General features: G+C 45.9%; 1 protein-coding gene across 4 annotated transcripts in view; it reads right to left on the bottom strand.

Moving 5' to 3' along the window:
* The window catches only part of LOC112227747 (dipeptidyl aminopeptidase-like protein 6), a 356,992-nt gene that overhangs the window by 194,803 nt on the left and 144,937 nt on the right, over nt 1–17,252 (bottom strand). The window contains exon 1 of one of the 4 annotated variants that reach the window (XM_042308484.1): nt 1,848–2,734. The exons of the other annotated variants lie outside the window; for them this stretch is intronic. Within the exon in view, the coding sequence (XP_042164418.1) occupies nt 1,848–2,048 (201 nt within the window). The 5' untranslated portion in view covers nt 2,049–2,734. Of the gene's footprint in view, nt 1–1,847; nt 2,735–17,252 lie in introns of those variants that run through there. 4 annotated transcript variants of the gene reach the window in all.

Raw genomic sequence — 17,252 nt, 5'->3', positions numbered from 1 at the left:
AATTGTTTGTCGGGAGCTTCATTAAATGGATTTCCATGGCCGAGAAGCCGCACACAAGCCTAAGATCACCATACACAATGCCAAGCGTCGGCTGGAGTGGTGTAAAGCTTGTCGCCATTGGACTCTGGAGCAGTGGAAATGTTCTCTGGTGTGATGGATCATGCTTCACCATCTGGCAGTCCTAGTTTGGCGCATGCCAGGAGAAAGCTACCTGCCCGAGTGCCAACTGTAAAGTTTGGTGGAGGAGGAATAATGGTCTGGGGCTGTTTTTTCATGGTTCGGGCTAGGCCCTTTGGTTCCAATGATGGGATATCTTAACGCTACAGCATACAATTACATTCTAGACGATTCTGTGCTTCCAACTTTGTGGCAACAGTTTGAGGAAGGCCCTTTCCTGTTTCAGCATGACAATGCTCCTGTGCACAAAGCGAGGTTTATACTGAAAAGGTTTGTCGAGATCAGTGTGGAAGAACTTGACTGGCCTGCACAGAGCCCTGACCTCAACCACATTGAACACCTTTGGGATGAATTGGAACGCGCCGACTACGAGCCAGACCTAATCGCCCAACATCAGCACCCGACCTCACTAAATGTTCTTGTGGCTGAATGGAAGCAAGTCCCCACAGCAATGTTCCAACATCTAGTGGAAAGCCTTCCCAGAAGAGTGGAGGCTGTTATTGCAGCAAAGGGGGGACCAACTCCATTTTAATGCCATTGTTTTTTGAATGAGATGTTCTACGAGCAGGTGTCCACATACTTTTGCTTATGTACTGTATATTTCCTCGGCTATGTGACCAACATTTCCGCACCCTGGGTAGTGGATGAGAGTAGAGCGAATAACGTTTTCAGCACCTTGGACGGCGAAATCAACACTGAACTGGCGCACAATGTGGAGCCAGATGGGGTTATTGAGCATCACGGGCAGTGAAACGGAGCGGGTCTTGGCGATAAGATGCTTTATAGGCCTTACGTAACTTTTTTTCACAAACTTTGAAAAGTTCATCAATTGTGGAAATGTAAAACAATTTTAACGAGCTAAAGCGACCCGATGACAGACTTCGAGTGGTTGTCATTGATATCACAAAGCCTGGTGGTTTACATCAATAAGACTGAAATTGAATAAGCATAGCACAGGCCTACTACTCATTTATCTAGGTATATCATGCAGTAGTTAAAACATGACTGTTCCTGTGTATTTCCATCACATCTCAACATCATTATTTTCAAGAGAAAAAAACAGACAGGACGCTGCGCAAAACTTCACGCGGTAAAATGCTGAAACTGTGCCGCCATGTTCGCAAATAAAACCCCCCTGTCTGAATCTAATTACACCAGCCCCGATATAATTTTGTGCGCGCCATCTGTCAGCTAAATAACCTAGGCAATTTTGGACCGAGATACTCGCCCACAAACAGCTGAAGAATGTTCCTTAGCGGCAGTTCAATAATGAACAGACAGTAATATTCAACTCGGACAGTAACTACCGTCTGACCACATTACATGACAGTAACGGAGAAACTGCACGGAAACGCTCTCATCCAATAACTGTACACAATTACGCAGAGCCTGTTTCATACTGACACGTTTCCTTTGATGAGATATATCGTCGGTCATTTGATGAACTGAATATATAGCCTATGTATACAAGACATATAATAAAGTAATGTAAAACCACTCTTCTCTTCTGAATAAAAATGCCATGATGACCGTGAGTTATGCACGCGGGGATAATAATTTAATATCTGCTGTATGCATAACCCTCTGCCGTCATGACATTTTGATTGGATGCGCACAAGGGAGCCTGGCTAAAGAAGGAGGGATGCAGAGGGGCGAAATGTGTTTCTTACATCCTCTTCTTCGTCCCCACATGCGCTCCGCTGTTGTTGGCATTGGAAACGGGGCCGTACGTCTTGACAGGGGCGCGGGATCTTCACGGTATTCTCGTCTTCAACTGTTTGCCCGCCGAGTAGGTGGCTAGCTTCAGGTGGGTTGGGGAAAGATCTATTGGTGTTGATCTTGCCCGTGAACCTCTGATACATCGAAGCCATGATTCCATGTGGGGGAAAAGACCCTACAGCATGCCAATAGGGAAACTGTGAAGGGATGTCGTCTAATTGACGCGGTGTTAGTTTAACACTTATATATAGGCACGGGTATCCTTTTTAGGCTCGGAATCAGTGCCCCGAACAAGCAGACAAAATTATTGTCAAATTATATATTCGATTATATATTGTCCCATTTCAGGTTTGTAGGATAGTCAATCATACAGATAGGTCCAAAAAGAACGAGCCAAAATTAGTTGAGGTCTTACTCTGAATTCACAGCACGTAGTTTCATCCTTCAAACCGTTTGGGGAATAGGGATCCTTTCGATTGCAATCGATGCATCCGCAATGTGGTTTCTGCACCCTCCAAACTTGGACCGAAATAGATGATCGGTTGCGAAAAAAAAATATGAATCATTTACAGCATACAAAGCGATGGTTATCCGAAGCTGAAAGAGAGAGTAGCTTCAATGCTTCCCTCTTTCTCTCTTTCGCTCTGCTGCATAAGAAGTGACCGCAGATAGCAAACTGTTCAAAGACTTCTCAATACCACATCACTCATTAGGCTACCTCTTAAATGAACGATGCCCTCGTGTTCTGTCCCACTTATCCAAGCGACAACATCTGAAAAAACAAACAAACACCAGAGCTATGTCAGCCCAAAACGAATTATCACCACTTTGCAGATTACAAGGAATCTGTTTTCCGAGTTTATTATGTTTTCCTCACGGTCTCCACCGGTGCTGAGGGTGCTATAGTACAAGAGTGCCCCCCTGTGGCGAAACGGAAGGTGAGATAAAGGTTATGAAAGTCGGAAAAATGTATAAAACGGCTATATTGTCACTCGATTCGGTTAATGAAGTTATATTACTGGGTAAACTTAGTATTCTAAAACGATAGAAAATCAGTTATAGGGACAGTAAAAATACACACAACTTTGGGCATGCACAATTGATAGCCATGTGCCACAAAGGCATTTACACCCCATCATATCAAAGAACTCTTTGGCTGAGTTACAACAACTTCACTTGGATATTAATAGTCAGCATGTATTGCCTACAGTATTAGGACTGGGGTACTATTTAGATGCCATTCTAAGAAATACACACAGCAAGCAGCTGCAACAGAGCATGGAGCATAATTCTATAGCCTAAGTGCCATGAAGCTTAAACTGCTATTCTGCCTAATGCTGCGACTGCAAAAGCTATTTCCTGAGCAGAGTTTTTAAGCTGATTTAGACTTGTATTGCCTCAAAGAGTAATTGGATACACAGAACATATCTCTCGCCCATCAGCACCGTACAAGGATATTATTTTCCCGCGGGAACCTGGGAGAGACCAGAATAATCTTAAACTCATCCTGGCTGTCTCTATGGCATACGGAACACTTCAGGCAGGAGTTCATAGAATAAGGGTATCTGCTCTGTGCTGGGGGTTTTGCATACGCAAAGGGCTCTGTAAATGATACATGCTGCTACAACATACCTGCCGGGGACTATGATGCATATGCAACAAGTGTTCAGATTCACCCAAAAATTGAAGTCATTAACATATATTTGATAGGTTATTAGACAACACAGGTGGCACACTGTACATGGCACACACACACACATACACCTTTCCTGTGGGAGGGTGAGATGGGGAAAGGAGTGCTAGGTTTGGTGATGTGGATAGGCTACACGGTAAATGTGATTACATTTTGAGCAGCAGTACCCTGCGGTGCAGTAGCTAAGGGTGGATATATTCTAGCACCTCCTCACATTCAACTAAAGCACAGGCTCTGTGGGGATAGGATTCAGCCATAGAGCTTAAAAAGAGGGCGTTGCTGCATCCAAGGCATGGTAGTTATCAAGGGAGAAGGGATTGGCCTATCTGCTGTGCTCTAGAGAGCCAACTCAAATCTCAATTGTAGACAGAGAATGGGCAGGGTCCTTCCAGTCATAGAACCATAGGGATATTTCTACAGTAATACTCACGTCTAGTTACCATCACTCAGGAATTATGTCATAACAAGCTTAAGGTATTATCAAGTATTAATGACTTATTTAAATGAAAACAGAATGTAAAAGCAACAGTAAAAGCAACAGTATGCCCAGCCCTTTCTTCTTTAGGTTACTGTTGGGTGCAACATGTCTACAGCTATCCATTGATGGCATTTTTAAAAGCAAGGTCAGGTAGTGATGTCACTGTCTGTGACGCAGAATCAGAAACATGCACAGGACAAGGATGCTGCCACTGCCGTGGTACAGAACTGCCACATCATGGAGTGTATTTGCCTCAGACAACAGCTTAACCTACTCTATGCACACCGGCCCATTGCCTGGGCAAACAGGACACATCCACACCTCTCTTCATTATAGTCTGGTGGACAGGAAACAACTAGCAGTTTCCCAAAAACAGACCAACACTGGCACCTAGTGGATGGATAATGGTGTTTTATTTACATTTACATTTCTTACTTTTCATCCCCCGGTTGTAAAATATTCCCCCATATCCACCCACATACACTGATCAAAATTATAAACGCAAGATGTAAAGTGTTGGTCCCATGTTTCATGAGCTGAAATAAAAGATTCCAGAAATGTTCTCTCAAATTTTGTGCACAAATTTGATTACATCCCTGTTAGTGAGCACTTATCCTTAGCCAAAATAACTAAAATGTGCAGTTTTGTGACATAACACAATGCCACAGATGTCTCATGTGTTGAGGGAGCATGCAATAGGCATGCTGACTGCACGAATGTCCACCAGAGCTGTTGACAGATAATTTATTGTTCATTACTCTACCATAAGCCACCTCCAATGTTGTTTTAGAGAATTTGGCAGTATGTCCAATCGGCCTTGCAACCGCAGACCACGTGTATGACGTCGTTTGGGCGAGCAATTTGCTGATGTCAACGCTGTGAATAGAGTGCTCCATGGTGGCGGTGGGGTTATGGTATGAGCAGACATAAGCTATGGACAATGAACACAATTGCATTTTATCTATGGCAATGTGAATGCACAGACATACTGCGACGAGATCCTGGAGGTCTATTGTCATGCCATTCATCCCCTGCCATCACCTCAGTATCTGTACTTGCACACTCATCTTCTGCACATCTATCACTCGTGTTTAATTGCTATATTGTCATTATTTCGCCACTATGGCCTATTATGGCCTATTTATTGCCTTACCTCCTTAGTCCTACCTCATTTGAACACATTGTATATATACTTTTTCTATTATATTATTGACTGTATGTTTGTTTATTCCATGTGTAACTCTGTGCTATTGTTTGTGTTGCACTGCTTTGCTTTATTATGTCCAGGTCGCAGTTGTAAATAGGAACTTGTTCTCAACTAGCCTACATGGTGGAATAAAGGTGAAATTAAAAAATTCTAAAAAATAAAATGTTTCAGCATGATAATGTACAGCCATATGTCACAAGGAACTGTACACAATTCCTGGAAGCCGAATGTCTCAGTTCTTCTATGGCCTGCATACTCGCCAGACATGTCACCAATTGAGCATGTTTGGGAAGCTCTGGATCGACGTGTATGACAGCGTGTTCCAGTTCCCACCAATATCCATCAATTTAGCAAGACCATTGAAGAGTGGGACAACATTCCACAGGCCACATTCAACAGTCTGATCAACTCTATACAGAGGAGATGTGAGGCAAATGGTGGTCACACCAGATACTGACAGGTTTTCTGATCCAGGCCCTTACTTTTTTAAAGGTATCTGTGACCAACAGTTGCATATCTGTATTCCCAGTCATGTATTAGGGCCTAAATAATTAATTTAAATTGACTGAGTTCCTTATATAACTCTGTAAAATCTTTTAAATTGTTGCATGTTGCATTTATATTTTTGTTCAGTATATTTTCCTCAATGTATCATCTATCAGTGACAGTGTACTACATGCAAATCTGATACATACACACATACAGAAAACAGAGATTAGGGGAAAGTTAATCATGCCCGGTATTGCAAGGTATTGTGCAAGGTATTGTCCCTCTCCGTTCCATAGGATGGATTTTTTCTGATTCCGCTCTGCATTATGTGAGCTACACACATCAAGCCTACTGTCTCCCAAAGGAATGCAGCTATTCCAGACAGTAGCAGATTGGGGATCCATGTCTCCCAAACTGGGGATATGGATGGATAAGGGCCCTGGCTCCTAGGGAGGTGAGGATATTGGGGGCCCTCATGTGTGGTGTTCCCAAACCATCACTGTGATCTAGTCAGCAGTGGCAGCTCTTTGACAGTTAATGGATGACTGACACACACACACACACACACACACACACACACACACACACACACACACACACACACACACACACACACACACACACACACACACACACACACAACTCAGGGTGGCCAATCACCCTGTTACCATGAATGACAGCACAAAGAAATGGTTAGATGAGAGATGGGTTCAATTCAATGTCATATTATATAAGACTCCCAAATAAAGAAATAACATGAATTCAGTAATACACTGAACACTCAACAACGTTGACTACGGTCCTTACTGTGAGAGAGGAACTTCTTTCAATCCAAGTTGAAATTCATTTCGCAAGTTCTCTGTCCTTGCTAATAAGAAATTTGGATAGGTCTACTGATTCCATTAACTGTGCAATTAACATTTGGCTTTTTCCCATGTTTATCCGCCAAACACAATAACTGTGTATCCAAACAATTACTAAAACACCTACTCTACTCTAATACTGCCTGATTCAGAAAATAAGACTCTATTATAGATGCACTGTTATAATTAGTAATTTCTCCCAATGGATGCTCTCTGCTGTCCGCAGTGAAACTCTTCTATTGGGTTTAATGAGTCAAAGATTGATGGTACAGAATATTATCACACTGCTGAGGGTGGGTTTCAGAAGGCTCATTCATTGTCTCCATTTGATTGCACCTGTAGGTACAGTGAGTATTGGTGTCTTCCCGGTAGGAGTATATTTTGTGAGTATTAGTGTCATTCGGAAAGTATTCAGACCCCTTCACTTTTTCCACATTTTATTTCGTTACAGCCTTATTCTAAAATTGATTCAATACATTTTTCTCCTCATCATTCAACACATAATACCCCATAATGACAATGCAAAACAGGTATTTAGAATTTTTTGCCAATTTATTACTTTATTTACAGAAGTACTCAGACCCTTTGCTATGAGACTCGGAATTGACCTCAGGTGCATCCTGTTTCCATTGATCATCCTTGAGATGTTTCTACAAATTGATTGGAGTCCACCTGTGGTAAATTTAATTGATTTGACATGATTTGGAAAGGCACACACCTGTCTATATAAGGTCCCACAGTTGTCAGAGCAAAAACTAATCCATGCGGTCGAAGGAATTGTCCATAGTGTCAAGGTACAGATCTGGGAAAGGGTACCAAAATAATCCCCAAGAACGTCCCCAAGAGGTCCCCAAGAACACAGTGGCCTCCATCATTCTTAAGTGGGAAAAGTTTGGAAACACCAAGACTCTTCTTAGAGCTGGCCGTCCGGCTAAACTGAGCAACAGGAGGAGAAGGGCCTTGGTCATGGAGGTGACCAAGAACCCTATGGTCACTCGGACAGAGTTCCTCTGTGGAGATGGGAAAACCTTCCAAAAGGACAACCGTCTCTGCAGCACTTCACCAATCAGGCCTTTATGGTTGAGTGGCCAGACGGAAGCCACTCCCCAGTAAAAGGCATATGACAGCCCTCTTGGAGTTTGCCAAAAGGCACCTAAAGGACTCTCAGTCCATGAGAAACAAGATTCTTTGGTCTAATGAAACTAAGACTGAACTCTTTGGCCTGAATGCCAAGCGTCACATCTGGAGGAAACCAGGTACCGCTCATCACCTGGCCAATAACATCCCTACTATGAAGCATGATGGTGGCAGTATCATGCTGTGTGTGTTGTTTTTCAGCGGCAGGGACTGTGAGACTAGTCAGGTCGAGAGAAAGATGAACGGCGCAAAGTACAGAGAGATCCATGATGAAAACCTGCTACAGAGCCCTCAGGACCTCAGACTGGGCCGAAGCTTCACCTTCCAACAGGACAACGACCCTAAGCACACAGCCAAGACAACGCATGAGTGGCTTCAGGGACAAGTGTCTGAATGTCCTTGAGTGGCCCAGCCAGAGCCCGGACTTGAACCCAATCGAACATCTCCGGAGAGACTTGAAAATAGCTGTGCAGCAACGCTCCCCATCCAACTTGACAGAGCTTGAGAGGATCTACAGAGAAGAATGGGAGAAACTCCCCAAATACAGGTGTGCCAAGCTTGTAGTGTCATACCGAAGAAGACGTAAGGCTGTAATCACTGCCAAAGGTGCTTCAACAAAGTACTGAGTAAAGGGTCGGAATACTTATGTATATGTGATATCAGTTTTTTGTTGTTAATAAATAAAATGTCTAAAAACCTGTTTTTACTTTGTATTTATGGGGTATTGTGTGTATATTGATGAGGGGAGAAAAAAAAAATCTTCCATTTTAGAATAAGGCTCTAATATAAAAAAAATCTGGAAAAAGTGAAGGGGACCTTACGGTAACAGTAAAAACAGTGAGTAATAGTGCCTTTACAGTAGCAGTATATATATATATGTATATTTTTCTCCACGCCCCATCTCTCACTCAGTGTGCTGTCACACACCTCAACCTTTATTACTTGGCTTCAGATGTCGAGGATCAATACTGCCATTACCTAGGATATTTGGGTCTGCTGTACACCCTGCGTTACAGTGGAAAAACTGAATTAGCTGCCACAATCCTGTTAGGGCCTGTTCCATGTCACCCCGTGAAGCTCCTGTGATGTTTCATGAACCTGACATGCTGTTGGAAATGAAATGTACCTGACAGAGTTGGCCACATTTATCTTCTCAGCAAGGGACAAATAAGTATAACGACTGTTTTGTGTGTGTGTGTGTGTTTTCAGAGAGTGTGTTTCGCCACCAGCAGAGGCTTGTTTGAATGACATATGGAAATTGAAATTGCTGGAGCTTGACGGTGTTGGTCTAAAAGCCAAACAGCGAAATTAATATGTCCTGTCATTGGTTTTTACCACAACCCCCACACACCTAGACCAATCAAAGGACAACACCTTTCGATTGACACCTCCATATGCCCAATACCAGTATTCAGATTTTGAATGGAATAAAAACAGTACATCCATCATGAACTAAATCTTATAAATGACTAATGGGGGGAAAGTTTCAATAAACAATGTTTGCCCACTGTGCAGTTTAATGATGGGTTAAAATCAACTACGGAATTCTCCAGTTTACTGACAAGAAGCATGGCAAATTGAGTCCAATCCTTTTTAAAATGGCAAAGATAAATAACCTGGGAAATTTAGACGACAGAAAGGGAAGGGGGTAGAAAGGGAGGGATTGTGTGTGGGGGAAAAACATTGGAGAGCGAGATGTAGGTAATTTAACAGCACAAGGATAGGAGAAAAATACATTTCCGTTATCTCCCTCTATCCTATAAACAAACTAAAATGTTTCCAAAGAATAGCCACTTAAATAACTGTACAGATACGGTTTAAATTGTTCAAAGACGCTTTGTTCAGTTTTCCTTAGTGAGCATATTAGGTTTGTCTACGACTAAAATAAATCTTGCTCGACCGAGAGTCGTCCTGTTCTTTCAACCAATCGATTGGTCTAATTGTTGAAAGTATTTTTCCATATATAGACAGATACACACTATGTGTTTGAATAAAACCAACTACATATGCGATGAGCTCGTCTGATGTTTTAAGCAGACTATGTGATTAAGTAATTAAGACACACAAAATGACTCAAGATCCCAATGGTCACACTGTTAAAAAAAAATTACAGAGTGTGACTGGCCAACGTTGTCTCGCTCTCCTCCCTACTGCAGCTCAAAGGCAGCACAGCAAGTGTTTATTGTGCTGTTCGTGCTGAGCTGCTACATCATTTCAGCCATTTGCTTTCTTACTTGTTTCTGACTGAAAAGTTATCGAAATATCTAATTTCTTCAGGAAAAACATTCCCTATTCGCTCAACCCTTGCTCTCTTTACATGAAACATGTAAGCATCGCATGCATGTGACCAATAGGGCCTGAGCTATAGCCTATCATAATCACATCAATAAATTGGTTATAACAAACTCTGAACAGAGTAACACGTGACAGAAAAATGGATGAGGAGGACGTGAAAAAGAAACTCGAAATGGGTGAATGTTTACTGGTTGCTCAGGAGGGAAAGGGTAAGTCAGATCTGTGGAAGACATTTGACTTAGTTGTGGAAACTACTGGAGATCATGAAAAATGGGTATAGGAGCAATTGTTGAGTGAGTATTATATGTGCCAAACAGTTGCTGTTAGATTACAATATAAAAAACATTTCTGACCATTTGGAACAGTATAAACAACACTAAATAAATAAGTGTACCAGAGAGTCTGTTCTAACGAGAAAAATATATATAAAGCCTTTATTACAGCAGACTAAAAATTTAATTTTAAAACTAAAATGCTTGATTGCATTTCATAGCATGAATGTCTCATATGCTGTTTGATGGCATGAACAAATGAATGATTGATTGATACAGTAGCCTATATATTGAAATATAGGCCTAACTAGGTTACAGTTATTAAGACTAAACAGGATGCGCTCTTAGGCCTACAGCTCGATGGTGGTTACACAAGGCTACTATACAAAGCCTACTAATGATAACGACAGTACTTATTATAATGACAATCATAATAATTGTAAAAATAACAATAAGCAGGAGATCAAGAAAAGGAGGGTATAGGAGCAAGAGTTGCATATGTATGACAAACAGGTGCTGTTATTTTACACTATCCTTTTTCTGCCTGTTTGAAACAATGTAAACAACACCAAATAATAAAGACTTTATTACAGCATAGCAAAGATTAAAAACAGCCAAATCTGTGAAATTGCTTAATCCAACATTTTTCCGTTGCATGAGTCTTGGTGCTCTTGGAATCAGACAATTAAACAAATACTCAAACAGGCAACAGAAGCATGATCTGTCTTATTTCTGTAGATATATATGATTTATGAAGCCTGGCACATTTAACAGTTAGGCTATTGAGTATAGACCTAATGAAGTTGAGGTATGCGCTCTCCTCAATTTTCTTATACAGTTGAAGTCGGAAGTTTACATACACTTAGGTTGGAGTCATTAAAACTCGTTTTTCAACCATTCCACAAATTTCTTGTTAACAAAGTGTCACGACTCCGACCGAAGGACACTCCCCTTCCCGTTCGGGTGGCGCTCGGCGGTCGTCGTCGCCGGCCTACTAGCTGCTACTGATTATTTCCTCCCCCTCCTTATGTGTTGATTGAGTGCACCTGTTTTGAATTAGGTAGTAGGCTTTATTAGTCAGTCGGCCCGCAGAGTTCCTTGTGCGGGATTAATTATTGTGACCATCTGTTTAGTGTACTTGTGTGCACGTCTATGGGTTTTGTGTTTTCCCATTTTGAGGGTTTTCCCTGGACCGTTTTAAGTCCCCCTGTTTGGGGGCATTTGTTTGTTCATTACGCCCTGTGTGTTCGTGAGGGTTGGCTTATGTTCGCCGTTTGTCGGTGCATTAAAATAGCACTCACCTGAACTCTCTGCTTCCTGCGCTTGACTCCTCACCCACTACACTCAGATCGTTACAGAATCCCGCACCACTGAGGAATGGAGTCAGCAGGAGCAACAGCCACTCCCCTCCCATCGATGGAAGAGAGGGTTCTACATCACACCACCCTTCTCCATCGGATCGGAACGGCGATGGATCTGGTGATGGAGAGAATGGACCGATGGGAGAGAAGCGGTCTCCCCTCTCCACCTTCGGCCCCCCTCCTCAGGACTCCCCATCTCCCGACTCCAGCACCCTCCGTCTTACGCTCCCGAGGGTCTATGATGGAGCGGCAGCAGGGTGCCAGGGGTTCTTACTCCAGTTAGAACTGTACCTGGCCACCGTCAGACCTACTCCCTCGGGAGCGGAGAGGGTGAATGTCCTCATCTCCTGCCTCACGGGTCGTGCTCTGGAGTGGGCAAATGCAGTTTGGAATGGCCCAGACTCAGCTAAGGAGCACTACCCCGAGTTTTCTCGCCGCTTCCGCGCCGTGTTTGACCATGCTCCAGATGGCCGAGCGGCGGGAGAACGACTATTCCATCTCCGGCAGGAGAAGAGGAGCGCCCAGGATTACGCGTTGGAGTTCCGTACCTTGGCAGCAGGATCCGGGTGGAACGACAGGGCCCTTATCAACCACTACAGGTGTAGTCTCCGGGAGGACGTCCGCAGGGAGCTAGCGTGTCGGGACACCGCTCTTTCCTTGGATGAGCTAATTGACATGTCCATCCGACTGGACAATCTGCTGGCTGCCCGCGGGCGTTCGGAGAGGGTCCTGTGTGTTCCACCACCCAGCACCTCCACTCCTGTTCCGATGGAGTTGGGAGGGGCTTTGCCGAGGGGTACCGGAGGAGGAGGCTCCCTCTGCACCAACTGTGGTCAGAGAGGACACACGGCCGATCGGTGCTGGGGGGGTCCGTCTGGGAGTCGAGATGGCAGGCAGAACATTTCTCGATCACCCCAGGTGAGTCAGCACCAAACTCACCCAGAACCCCCTGTTGGTCACATGTTTGTCTTGATTTTTTTCCTTAAATTTTTTCCCTCTTCCCAGCATAGGGCGCTAGTCGATTCAGGCGCAGCTGGGAACATTATGGATCGCGGACTTGCTATTAAATTAGGTGTTCCGCTTGTGCCGATAGATTCTCCCTTTCCCGTGCACTCCCTAGATAGCCAGCCATTAGGGTCAGGGGTGGTCAGGGAGACCACGATCCCACTGGACATGGTAACGCAGGGGAATCATAGGGAGCGTATCAGTCTCTATATTATTGATTCGCCTGCGTTTCCAGTGGTGTTAGGGATTCCCTGGCTGGCCCGGCACAATCCTAAAATTTTGTGGAAACAGGGGGTTCTCCAGGGGTGGTCAGAGGAGTGTTCTGGAAGGTGCCTGGGAGTTTCCGTCGGTGCCACCTCGGTGGAGAGTCCAGACCAGGGTCCCACAGTGTGCATTCCCCCCGAGTATGCCGATTTGGCAATCGCTTTCAGTAAAAAGAAGGCGACTAAATTACCACCACATCGACCGGGAAGGGATTGTTCGATAGATCTCCAGGGTAAGGCTGCACTTCCCAAGAGTCACGTGTACCCATTGTCCCAAGAGGAGACGTTGGCTATGGAGACATATCACGGAGTCTCTGGGACAGGGGTACATTCGGTCCTCCATTTCACCCGTCTCCTCGAGTTTCTTTTTTGTGAAGAAGAAGGAGGGAGGATTGCGTCCGTGTATTGATTATAGAGGTCTAAATGCCATCACAGTGGGGTTCAGCTACCCACTACCTCATTGCTACGGCAGTGGAATCCTTTCAGGGAGCGCAGTTCTTCACAAAATTGGATCTCAGGAGCGCGTATAGCCTGGTGCGTATTCGGAAGGGAGACGAGTGGAAAACCGCATTTAGTACCACATCGGGCCACTATGAGTATATGAGTACTGCGTCATGCCGTATGGGTTAAAAAATGCTCCAGCCATTTTTCAATCCTTTGTAGACGATATTCTCAGGGACCTGCACGGGCAGGGAGTGGTTGTTTATATCGATGATATTCTGATCTACTCAGCCACTCACGCCGCGCATGTGTCTCTGGTACGCAAGGTGCTTGGTAGACTGCTGGAGCATGACCTATACATCAAGGCTGAGAAGTGTGTGTTCTCCAAACGAGCCGTCTCCTTTCTGGGTTATCGCATTTCCACCTCGGGGGTGGAGATGGAGGGTGACCGCAGTAAGGCCGTGCGTAATTGGCCAACTCCAACCACGGTAAAGGAGGTGCAGCGGTTTTTGGGTTTTGCCAACTACTACCGGAGGTTTATCCGGGGTTTTGACCAGGTAGCGGCTCCAATTACCTCACTGCTAAAGGGGGCCCGGTGCGGTTGCGATGGTCAGCAGAGGCGGACAGAGCTTTCAATAGGTTGAGGCGCTGTTCACGGATGCACCAGTGTTGGCGCATCCGGACCCCTCTCTAGCATTCATAGTGGAGGTGGACGCGTCCGAGGCTGGGGTGGGTGCCGTGCTATCACAGCGCTCGGGTACGCCACCAAAACTCCGCCCCTGCGCTTTCTTCTCGAGTAAGCTCAGCCCAGCGGAGCGTAACTATGATGTGGGGGACCGGGAGTTGTTAGCGGTGGTCAGGGCTCTGAAGGTGTGGAGACACTGGCTTGAGGGGGCTAAGCACCCCTTTCTCATCTGGACCGACCACCAAAATCTGGAGTATATTCGGGCAGCTAGGAGACTGAACCCGCGGCAGGCAAGGTGGGCCATGTTTTTCACTCGATTCCGGTTCACTTTATCATATAGACCGGGCTCCCAGAACGTGAAGGCGGACGCACTGTCCCGCCTTTACGACACGGAGGATAGGTCCGCCGAACCTACTCCCATCCTTCCGGCCTCAAAGCTGATGGCACCGGTGGTATGGGAGGTGGACTCGGACATCGAGCGGGCGTTACGGGCTGAACCCGCGCCTCCTCAGTGTCCGGCGGGGCGGAGGTACGTGCCGCTTGGTGTTCGGGACCAACTGATTCGGTGGGCTCACGTCCTACCCTCCTCGGGTCACCCTGGGGTGAGGAGGACAGTGGGGAGCCTTCGGGGAGGTATTGGTGGCCTACCTTGGCTAGGGACGTTAAGGTTTATGTCTCCTCCTGTTCGGTATGCGCCCAGAGTAAGGCTCCTAGGCACCTTCCTAGAGGGAAGTTACAACCCCTCCCCGTTCCACAACGGCCATGGTCACATCTATCCGTAGATTTCCTGACCGACCTTCCCGTCTCAGGGCAACACCACGGTTCTGGTGATTGTGGATCGGTTCTCTAAGTCCTGCCGTCTCCTCCCGTTGCCCGGTATCCCAACAGCCCTACAGACTGCGGAGGCATTATTCACCCACGTCTTCCGGCACTACGGGGTGCCGGAGGACATCGTTTCTGATCGGGGCCCCCAGTTCACGTCCCGAGTATGGAGGGCGTTCATGGAGCGTCTGGGGGTCTCGGTCAGCCTGACCTCCGGTTATCACCCCGAAAGTAATGGACAGGTGGAGAGAGTAAACAAGGAGGTGGGTAGGTTTCTGCGGTCGTACTGCCAGGACCGGCCAGGGGAGTGGGCGAGATACATCCCCTGGGCTGAAATGGCCCAGAACTCACTACGCCACTCCTCTACTAATGTGTCCCCCTTTCAGTGTGTGTTGGGGTACCAGCCGGTCCTGGCACCGTGGCATCCGAGCCAGACCGAGGCTCCTGCGGTGGAGGAATGGGTGCAGCGCTCAAAAGAGACCTGGAGGGTCGTCCAGGAATCCCTTCAACAGGCTAGTGGACGGCAGAAAAGGAGTGCTGACCGCCACCGCAGTGAGGCCCCCGTGTTTGTACCAGGGGACAGGGTCTGGCTCTCGACCCGACGGTGAGGTACTGGAGGTCCCTCCTCCCCCTCTGGACATCGAGGGGTCCCCGGCGTATACGATACGGGCCATTCTGGACTCGAGACGCCGGGTGAGGGGCCTGCAGTACCTCGTGGACTGGGAGGGGTACGGTCCGGAGGAGAGGTGCTGGGTACCCACCAGGGACATTTTGGATCCGTCAATGTTGAGGGATTTCCATCGCCTCCATCCGGATTGCCCTGCGCCTCGTCCTCCGGGTCGACCTCGAGGCCGGTGTCAGCGCGCTGCGGGAGCCGCGCGTCAGGGGGGGGGTACTGTCACGACCTCGACCGAAGGACACTCCCCTTCCCGTTCGGGTGGCGCTCGGCGGTCGTCGTCGCCGGCCTACTAGCTGCTACTGATTATTTCCTCCCCCTCCTTATGTGTTGATTGAGTGCACCCGTTTTGAATTAGGTAGTAGGCTTTGTTAGTCAGTCGGCCCGCAGAGTTCCTTGTGCGGGATTAATTATTGTGACCATCTGTTTAGTGTACTTGTGTGCACGTCTATGGGTTTTGTGTTTTTCCCATTTTGAGGGTTTTCCCTGGACCGTTTTAAGTCCCCCTGTTTGGGGGCATTTGTTTGTTCATTACGCCCTGTGTGTTCGTGAGGGTTGGCTTATGTTCGCCGTTTGTCGGTGCATTAAAATAGCACTCACCTGAACTCTCTGCTTCCTGCGCTTGACTCCTCACCCACTACACTCAGATCGTTACACTAAGTCGGTTAGGACATCTACTTTGTGCATGACAAGTAATTTTTCCTACAATTGTTTACATACAGATTATTTAACTTATAATTCACTGTATCACAATTCCAGTGGGTCAGAAGTTTACATACACTAAGTTGACTGGGCCTTTAAACAGCTTGGAAAATTCCAGAAAATTACGTCATGTCTTTAGAAACTTCTGATAGGCTAATTGACATCATTTGAGTCAATTGGACAATTGGAGGTGTACCTGTGGATGTATTTCAAGGCCTACCTTCAAACTCAGTGCCTCTTTGCTTGACATGATGGTGAAATCAAAAGAAATCAGCCAAGACCTCAGAAAACAAATTGTAGACTTCCAGAAGTCTGGTTCATCCTTGGGAGCAATTTCCAAAAGCCTGAAGGTACTACGTTCATTTATACAAGCAATAGGACGCAAGCATAAACACCATGGGACCACACAGCCGTCATACCGCTCAGGAAGGAGACGCGTTCTGTCTCCTAGAGATGAACTTATTTTGGTGTGAAATGTGAAAATCAATCCCAGAACAACAGCAAGGGACCTTGTGAAGATGCTGGATGAAACAGGTACAAAAGTATCTACATCCACAGTAAAACGAGTCCTATATCAACATAACCTGAAAGGCTGCTCAGAAAGGAAGAAGCCACTGCTCCAAAACCACCATAAAACATTCAGATTACTGTTTGCAACTGCACATGGGGACAAAGATCATACTTTTTGGCCATAATGACCATCTTTATGTTTGGAGGAAAAAGGGGGAGGTTTGCAAGCCGAAGAACACCATTCAAAACGTGAAGCACGGGTGTGACAGCATCATGTTATGGGGGTGCTTTGCTGCAGGAGGGACTGGTGCACTTCACAAAATCGATGGCAGCATGAGGGAGGAAAAATTGTGTGGATATATTGAAGCAACATCTCAAGACAACAGTCTGGAAGTTAAAGCTTGGTCGCAAATGGGTCTTCCAAATGGACAATGACCACAAGCATACTTCCAGTATG

The sequence above is a fragment of the Oncorhynchus tshawytscha genome, linkage group LG29 (assembly GCF_018296145.1).
Source record: "Oncorhynchus tshawytscha isolate Ot180627B linkage group LG29, Otsh_v2.0, whole genome shotgun sequence".
Taxonomy (NCBI): domain Eukaryota; kingdom Metazoa; phylum Chordata; class Actinopteri; order Salmoniformes; family Salmonidae; genus Oncorhynchus; species Oncorhynchus tshawytscha.
Note: the sequence above shows the minus strand (reverse complement) of the source record. Positions and strands in the feature narration are given on the sequence as shown.